The sequence below is a fragment of the Dasypus novemcinctus genome, chromosome 10 (genome assembly GCF_030445035.2).
Source record: "Dasypus novemcinctus isolate mDasNov1 chromosome 10, mDasNov1.1.hap2, whole genome shotgun sequence".
Taxonomy (NCBI): Eukaryota; Metazoa; Chordata; class Mammalia; order Cingulata; family Dasypodidae; genus Dasypus; species Dasypus novemcinctus.
Window position 1 is genome coordinate 58,962,119 of NC_080682.1, and position 8,769 is coordinate 58,970,887.

Consider the following 8,769-nt stretch of genomic DNA (forward strand, 5'->3'; position numbering starts at 1 on the left):
AAGCCGGTTTAAGAAGCCGAGAGGGAGAAGCTTGCGCCAGTTCTTCAACCTTTACTGCTTTTCAGAGACTCCCCACCTCCGTCCCCTTCCCCACAGTCCTTCCCAACTCTTAGTCACCCCAAGATACAGAAGGCAAAGAGATTCCTTACTTCCTGCTGTTGTGAAAAGAGAAAACCACAGAGTAACTTGGAATGCATGGAAGAGAAATCGCTTTCTCTTGGCCACCACTGCAAACATATGTCACCCAGTCTGTGCACAGGGATCGCGCCCCGCCAGGCCTATTCGCGGGCCCCACGCCCCCGGGGTTCTCCTGAAGACCAGCCCGCCCGAGTCCCCCCAGCGTCAGGGATGCGGCTCGGCTCTGCGGGACTCGGCCTCTACCTCCCCTCGCCTTCCCACCCTCACATCGCCGAGGCCCCCAAGACCACATTGTTGGCCACCCAGATTCCAATACAATGGAATGTCACTGCCCCCAACTCCCGGGCGTCCCTCTCAACTCCGAGCCTCGGATCTCCCAGATCGCCGAGTTCAGCCACGATTTCAAACTTCACTGTGTAAGAGAGTCTAGGACCCCGGAGGGTGTCGGAGCCCCACGATTCCCGCCCAGCCCTCCCCTCACCCGCAGTCCCCGATCAGCCCCAGGCACGAATCCTGCCCTGGCCCCCACTCACTCCAGGACCACCCCGTAGCAGTCGTGAGCCGCCTCACTCGCCTCGGGGCGAGCCTGAAGGGGCGGGCGGAAGGCACCCAGTCCCACCCGGACCCCTGGGCTGCGCCGCACGGGGGCGAAGGCCCCAAACACATCCCCGGCCTTTCCTGGCCCACCTCGACCCCGCCGCCCACCCTCCCTACCTGGCCTTGAGGCTGGGGCTGCTGCCGCTGCAGCTGCTGCTGGCGGCGGCAGCAGCGGCTCCGGGTTCGTAGGCCCAGGCGGGGGCGGGGGGCTGTGCGGCGGCGCTGGCGCTGGCGGGGGCAGGGGGGGGCGCGGGCGGCGGCGGCGGGTCGGCGAAGCCCGAGGTCGTGTAGTTCCTGTCCATCGTGGGGGTCGCGTCGGGAGGGCGGGCAGCAGTGGGGGCTCCTCTTGGGCCTTGTGCGAGGGGGGCGGGAGGGGAGGGAAGGAGGGGCGGGGGGAGGAGGAGGAGGCGGCGGCAGAGGGAGCTGCCCCCTCACATGGCCCCAGCGGGCGGGCGGGTGGAGAGGGCGCTGGTAAGTCTATGCCGGAGGAACCCGGACCGCGGCAGACAGCGAGGCCCCAGCTGGGCGTCAGAGAAGCGGCGGCGCTAGTGGCCGGGACTCGCGGTGGCGGTGGCGGCGGCGGCGGCGGCGGTAGCCGCTTCGCCCCATGTTGGTGGATTTCCCAGGATGCACCTCCCGCCCCCCTCCGCCCCGTGGCCTCGCCCCGCCTCCCCTCGGCGCCCCGCGCTCGCGGCTTTCGGGTTAGGCGGGAGGCCAGCCAGGCCTCGGCGGCCATGGGTGGCTTTCCGCGGGGCAGCTGGGACCGAGGAACTGGGAGCAGCCGGCACCTGGAACTGGGAGCTGCGCGTCGGGCTCGAGAGGCCGTAGTTCGCAGGCCGCCGACTTCCCGCCCTCAGCGACTTGGAGGGGAGCTGTCCGCGCTCGCGGCGCCCTCGTGGGAAGGGGCCGCGGTCTGGGGCTCGCCCCGCGCGGGAGGAAATTGGGCGGAAACCCAGCGTAGGGTGCTGCAGAGGGAAGACTTGTCAACGCTTTGCTTGAAGTTCTTCGTTATTTTGCCCTTTGGGTTATTTCGAGTGACTCAAATACTCGGTTCCCACAACACGGTTTCTTTCTCCGCGCCTACCCCCAAACCAGAAAGTGCTGAATGAGCTGTTTTACAGTTCCGTTTACTCCCTTCCTGCCCAAAGATTACTGGGCTAAAGGACCCTTTTCCTGCTGTTAGGGGAGATTTATATTCAAAGAGACTTAAATTCAAACGTATTATTTTCCAATCCAAGTTGAAAGGGCCTTTCCCTGGGGCTCTTATTAACTGTCCCCACCCCCACCTTGGGGATTTTCTCATTCTATTTCAGAATCTTCTATCCCGAGATAAATAATGCCTCTTCATTGATTAATTGAACTACCATCTGGATGGTTTTAATTACAATAAATTTAAACTCACTTTGCACCCTTTAGGGTTGTTTTGTTGGTTGGTTGTTTTTTTTTTTTTTTTTTTTTTTTGCTTGTTTTAAGATTGGAACTTCAGGAGGATCCTCTACCCGAGCATTTCCTATCTGACCTCCAAGGTGTTTGGGGAGTGGTATAATGCAATAATTACTTGAGTTCTATTGCATATCAGAATTAAAAAACAAACTCATAAGTAGTGGAATTGGGGGATCATAGAAATCATTAAGCTTAGCCCTTAAGTCATAAATTAAAAGTTTAAAATAACAGAGGTTATATTTACTTAAATGACTACCTCCTTTAAAAATCAATATTGGTTTAACACATTATGTGCTTAGCACAGATATCTGTTCCTCAAGATAAGCCTAACATAAAAGTTTAAGCAAATCAGACAGGCGTAGTAGAAGACCTAATAAACTTGATACACTATCTCTGATCACCAATTCTAAAAGCAGTTTAAACTTCCCTAATACCTATTCACTATCACATCTCTATTCCTTCCAAGATTGGTTTAATTTTGTGCTGGGAGATTCTGTTTTCCTCCTGGCGCCTACCTCCTTTGTTCCTATTCATTCCTTTCTGGAAGTCTTTCTGCACCTGTGATGCTTAGGACCTGGTTGGGGGTGGGGCAGCAAGGAAGTGAGTAGTCGTTATTTACAAATGAATTCAAACGTGTAGACACTAGTGTCCTTGCCAATTTTATGCTAATTACGTATGCATTTACTGAGGGTAACTTTGAAAAGTGGTTTTCCCTAGGGAAGGCATTTGCCAGATAATCTGAGGTCCTGCAGAGAAGTAACCTAAATCTTCCTTAAATCAATTTTCTCCCTGCAGAATGGAAATCTGTAATCTAAATAAAACAAAAAAAGTTTTATTTTTGTGTATGTGAGCTCTGAAGTTTTGTTTCTATGTAAAGTGTAGGAAATAGAGTGGCATGCTAAAAATGTTCTATGGCACTTAGTTTGAGGTGCCCACACTAGTACTCAGAGTGAGTTATGTAGACAATACCAAACAAGTAGCAATAAAACTTTTATAGTCCCTTACATCATTATGTAGTTTGTTTATGCCACATAAATCAGAGAAAAGATATTAAAGAAAAGTTTTAATGAGTGTTTTTAAATAATATAATCCTGTCACCATATGTGATGTTCCTTTGCCTGCTAAGTGAAATTTCCCTAGTTTACCCAGTCAGTACACAATTACATTTTAAATTTGTGTACAAGTTTACTGATATCTTTTTTAAAAAATAGTGAAATTGATGATACGGTCTGAATAATTTCTTTTTTATGCTACTGAACATATAGTCCCAATTTGGCAATCTCGTCATGATCTCTTTCCAATAATCCCCAACCAAGCTGCTTCAAGTCTGATCCCGGCAGTGTCAAAAATCTAGAATGAGTTTTATCGTTCTTGTTTTAAATTAAAATGTCCCTTCCATTCTTTGCTTATGGAACTCCTACTGATCCTTCAAGATCCAAATCAAACATTGTCTTCCATGACATTTTTCCAACTCCTGTTGGAAAAAGGAATCAATTCTGTTAGTTGCCATATTCCAATGTCTATTATATAGCACTATCACACAGATACACTGTATTACAATTAGTGTATCTGCCTCTCTACCTCACAGATCTTGAGTTCCTTAAAGCAGGGGTTTTTTCGGATTCATCCTTCTAACACCAGTACCTGGCACAATGCCTAGTACTATATATATATATATATATATATTTTAAAGATTTATTTTTTATTTATTTCTCTCTTCTTCCCTCCTTCCCTCCTTCCCCGCCCCCCTGTTGTCTGCTCTCTGTGTCCATTCACTGTGTGTGTTCTTCTGTGTCTGCCTGGATTCTTGCCAGCAGCACTGGGAATCTGTGTCTCTTTTTGCATTCATCTTGCTGTGTCAGCTCTCCATGTGTGCAGCGCCACACCTGGGCGGGCTGTGCTTTTTTTTCGTGTTGAGCGGCAATCCTTATGGGGCGCAATCTTTGCACATGGGGTTCTCCTACACAGGGGACACCCCTGCGTGGCACAGCACTCCTTGCGTGCATCAGCACTGTGTGTGGACCAGCTCACCACACGGGCCAGGAGGCTCTGGGTTTGAACCCTGGACCTCCCATGTGGTAGGCAGATGCTCTATCAGTTGAGCCAAATCCGCATCCCCCTAGTACTGTATTAAACTCTAAGTACATATTTATTGAACAAATAAAATACACACTCCTTTTAAAATGCCCATTCAGTTTAGTGATATATATATCTCTTTATATTAAAAAAAAAAAACTATTTTTATCTCATTCCTAAAATTTTAGGGCAGGGTTTTTAAGTTGTTCAAATCAAAAGCTGTTTGGTTACAAGACGAATTGAAATAAATCTTTCCTCCTATTCTTTTTTTTTTTTTTTAAAGATTTATTTTTATTTATTTAATTCCCCTCCCCTCCCCCGGTTGTCTGTTTTCTGTGTCTTTTTGCTGCGTCTTGTTTCTTTGTCCGCTTCTGTTGTCATCAGCGGCACGGGATGTGTGGGCAGTGCCATTCCTCGGCAGGCTGCTCCCTCCTTCGCGCTGGGCGGCTCTCCTTACAGGTGCACTCCTTGCGCGTGGGGCTCCCCTACGCGGGGGACACCCCTGTGTGGCACGGCACTCCTTGCACGCATCAGCACTGCACATGGGCCAGCTCCACATGGGTCAAGGAGGCCCGGGGCTTGAACCACGGACCTCCCATGTGGTAGACGGACGCCCTAACCACTGGGCCAAAGTCCGTTTCCCTCCTCCTATTCTTTATCACCAGTTCCCACATCCCTCTTAGTTTATTTTCTAGGAGTTCGTGATGATTCAGAATATGCCAATAAACAGTTTCCCCACTTTTCCCCCATTTTATTAGAAAGTCAGAAAATTATTTCAACTGATAGGAAGCTTGGAGTTAGACTCTCACATGTAGCTAAGGAAACAGGTCCAGCCTTCAGGGATTTACTTTAAGATGATTGAGGGAATCATTGCAATATGGCCTGTGCATGTATTCAAACTTATCTAATTCTGTACCCAAGTTTGCCTAGTCTCCAGAAAGCCAATTAAATGATATAGACTCTATAGGCTTTGAGTATTCAGGAAGGATGTAGACTGAATGTGTATTCAAGCTTACATCCAGATGGAAGTGAGCAGTATGTTAATTCAAGTTTACCTGGTTTCCAAACAAACTCCTAAACCCTAAGAAACTAAGAAAGAGAGTTCTTTCCGTGCCAAAAGCGCCACTTGACCCCCACTCCTAAATCCTCTGTATGAAAGGGACCTGGAGATCCTATTCACGGCTTGGTTTTTGGACTAAAGTCTGCTGGGCCTGGCTGGTTGAAATAAATCTTCTCAGAGATTTCTTGTGTCCTGACCTTCAATACTGCGACCACTGACTCCTCTCTCATGCCACAACATTTCTGGGGGCTTGTCCAGGACTGTTGCAAAGACCAGAAACAGCAACAGTTGGTTGCCCCTCTTGGACACCTCTGAAAATGCTGGGAGGGACCAGGCAAATCCCAGCCCAGGGTGTCCCTGGACCCCTTTACTCCAGAAAGAGATTGTGGACTCTGCCAGAGCCCTCCCAGAAGAAACTGGAGGCACTGGAGGGTTTGAAGGAGACCCTGAGAACGAAGCAAAGGAGCTCCGCACGCCAGATGGGTAAGACCCCCGGGGGCATAGTGCAGGAAGAGCCTAACTCTGGAAAGTTAGGAGGGGAGTCTGATCAGCTCCCGAGAAGACCCTAGTACTCCCAAGGAGAAGGGAGGAAGCCATCTTCTCTAGGTCCGAGAAAGGAAAGGAAAGCAGGTGGCTGTGTCCGTGTGACTGTGGAGACTGAGTGAGATGCAGAGACATACTTCTGTGGAGTGAGAGTGGAGTCCTGATCTGCAGTTCCGTGGTGACCTCATCTGGCCAAGGGCAGTGATGGCAGCCTCCAGGGCCCTTCATCTGAATCGGGGGTTTATACCAACCTGCTAAGGCTAAGAGGCACTGTAAGTTCCCGTGAGGGGCACGACTGGAGATGGATGAAGCGAAAGGTTGAGTGAGTGCTGTGCAGCGCCGACACAGGATGGAAACATGGGGAACACACAAAGTAGGACCCCATTAGGTGGTTAGATGGTATGCTGAAAAACTTTCCCCAGGCATTCCATGGAGATGTATACAGCATAAAGTTTCAGCCAGAGAAGTTTAGAACACTTTGTGAATTAGAATGGCCAATTTTTGGCATGGGCTGGCCCCAGGAGGGCACCTTTGATCCCCAGATCATCCGTAAAGTACACAATGTGGTAACCAGAAAACCAGGACACCCTGACCAGTTCCCATACATTGATGCCTAGCAGGACACTGTGAGTCAAAGTACGCCCTGGTTAAGGAAATGTGCAATTTAAAAAGCCAGGATTTGTCTGATACAAAAGCCCAGAGGTGCTGTCCAGGGAACCAGGCCAAAACAAGGACTTTGCAAAGGGTCCAGAGAAAGTGAGCTCGAAATCTAGTTCTTACCCACCCATTCTAGAAGAGCCAGACAAAAATGAACTCCCGCCACCTTATGTGGTTGCTCCTAGTGCAACGGTGCGGAGGAATGGGTATGAGCTGCGTTCCCCAAGTAGCACAGCCCTGCCATTTCCACAGCCGCTTTCCCCAAGCAGCACAGCCCCTTCACCCCCGCAGCCGCTGTCTCTGCCAATCTTAGCCCCCAGCAGTGTACTGCCGTACTCCCAGGCACAAGTGCCGACTATCAGTCCCCTAAAAGACGACAACTCAGACCATGGGGAGCCCTGGGGACAGGTGAAGCAGGGAGAAGGGTTGCCCTACAGCTACCATTCCATGAGGGCCAAGCTCCACTTTACTATGATGCCAATGGCCAGGTCCAAGGGGGAAACCAAACATTTATGTACCAACCCTTCACTACCACCTACCTCTTTAACTGGAAAAGTCACACCCCACCATACTCAGAGCCTCAGGCCCTGACAGACCTTTTCCAGTCCACAAACCCACCTGGGCTGACTGCAAATAACTCCTCATGACCTTACTCAACTTGAAGGAGAGAACACAAGTCATACAAGGGACTCTAACCTGGCTCAAAGAACACCCACCTGAGGGAATCCTGGACAGTGACCAATATGCCCACACACAGTTCCCAGACAAGGACTCCCAATGGGATCCCAATGACATGACCGGGTTCAACTGACTAGAAACTTTCCATAGCCCTTAGTCGAAGGGTTCAGAGCTGGGAGCCAAAAGGTAGTAAACATGATGAAGACCACCTACAGACTCTCGATAAAAGTTCTGCTCAATTCTAGGAATGACTGTGTGAGGTGTTTTGTGTATACATGCCCTTTAACCCAGATGCTCCGGAAAGCCAAACAATGATCAATGCAACATTTGTTGCCCAATCACTGGCTGACATCTGAAGAAAGCTACAGAAGTTAGATGGGTTTGCTGGTATGAACATTTCCCAGCTCATGGAATTAGCCACCAAGATTTATGTCAACCATAGTGTAGAAACCAGGAGAGAGGAAAACTGGAAAATGAAAAAGAAAGCAGACCTTCTCACAGCAGCAATAGTCAAAAGAAGCAACCCCATGTCACGGAAAGTAAACTGAGATGCCTTGCCCCAAGGAGGGGGGCCCACCCCTAGCGTGAAATCAGTGTGCATACTGGAAGAAGGAAGGACACTGGAAGCAGGAGTGCCCCAACAGACCACTCAACCCCATCGCCTCCAAGAAGGCAGCCAAAAAACATTAGCCAAGAGAGCAACCAGGGCACCACAAACTAAGCCCTGGGTTTGCAGAAATTTGGAAGAAAAGCATGCAAATCAGTTCATTGGACTTGTGCAAATAGAGGGCTCTGATGAAGATTATTAGGACAGACTGGGCTCCTATCCTCTCAGCCCTGCAGAGCCTATGATCAGAGTCCAAATTGGGGGCCACACCATACATATGATGGTCGATACTGGGGCTCAGCACTCTGTGATGACCAGGCCAGTCAGGCCATTACCAAGATAAGCCACTATGGTAGGAGCAACTAGTAAAAGCACCCAGCGGCCCTTCCTCCAAGCCAGGACCTGTAACATTGGGGATAAAGAAGTCACTCATGAGTTCTTGTATCTCCTGGAATGCCCAGTCCCCCTCCTGGGTCAGAACCTGCTGTCTAAACTACAAACTCAGATTACCTTTAATGCCGCAGGACAATCCATGCTAACACTTGGACCACCAAAGCCCCCAAAGGTGGTGTTAACCCTCCCTCTGCAGGAAGAATGGAAACTGTTCTGCCTCAGTGAAGCTGGCTAATCTATCCACACTGATCCCCTTTAAAGATGTATCTGAAGTTTGGGCAGAAGGCAACCCAATGGAGATGGCACATGCCATTCCCCCAATTGTTGTTGAAATAAAGCCCACAGCCAGCCCAGTAAGCATAAAACAATATCCCACTCCTTGTGAAGCACAAGAAAGAATCAGGTTACATATTCAGAGATTGCTGAATGAGGGCATACTAAAGCTGTGCCAGTCTTCATGGGATACCCCATTCTTCCCAGTTAAAAAGGCCAATGGGGATTACTGCCTGGTCCAGGACCTGCGAGCGTTCAACTCAGCGCTAGTAACCCTACTCTTGGCGGTTCCCAACCCTCACAC

General features: G+C 49.7%; 1 protein-coding gene across 2 annotated transcripts in view; it reads right to left on the reverse strand.

Moving 5' to 3' along the window:
• The window catches only part of QSER1 (glutamine and serine rich 1), a 107,451-nt gene extending 106,083 nt beyond the window's left edge, over positions 1-1,368 (reverse strand). For both annotated transcript variants that reach the window (XM_058305596.1, XM_058305595.1), the window contains exon 1: positions 853-1,368. In XM_058305596.1, coding sequence (XP_058161579.1) covers positions 853-1,037 — 185 coding nt within the window. In that variant the 5' untranslated portion in view covers positions 1,038-1,368. The remainder of the gene's footprint in view (positions 1-852) is intronic.
• Between the last annotated feature and the right edge of the window lie 7,401 nt (positions 1,369-8,769).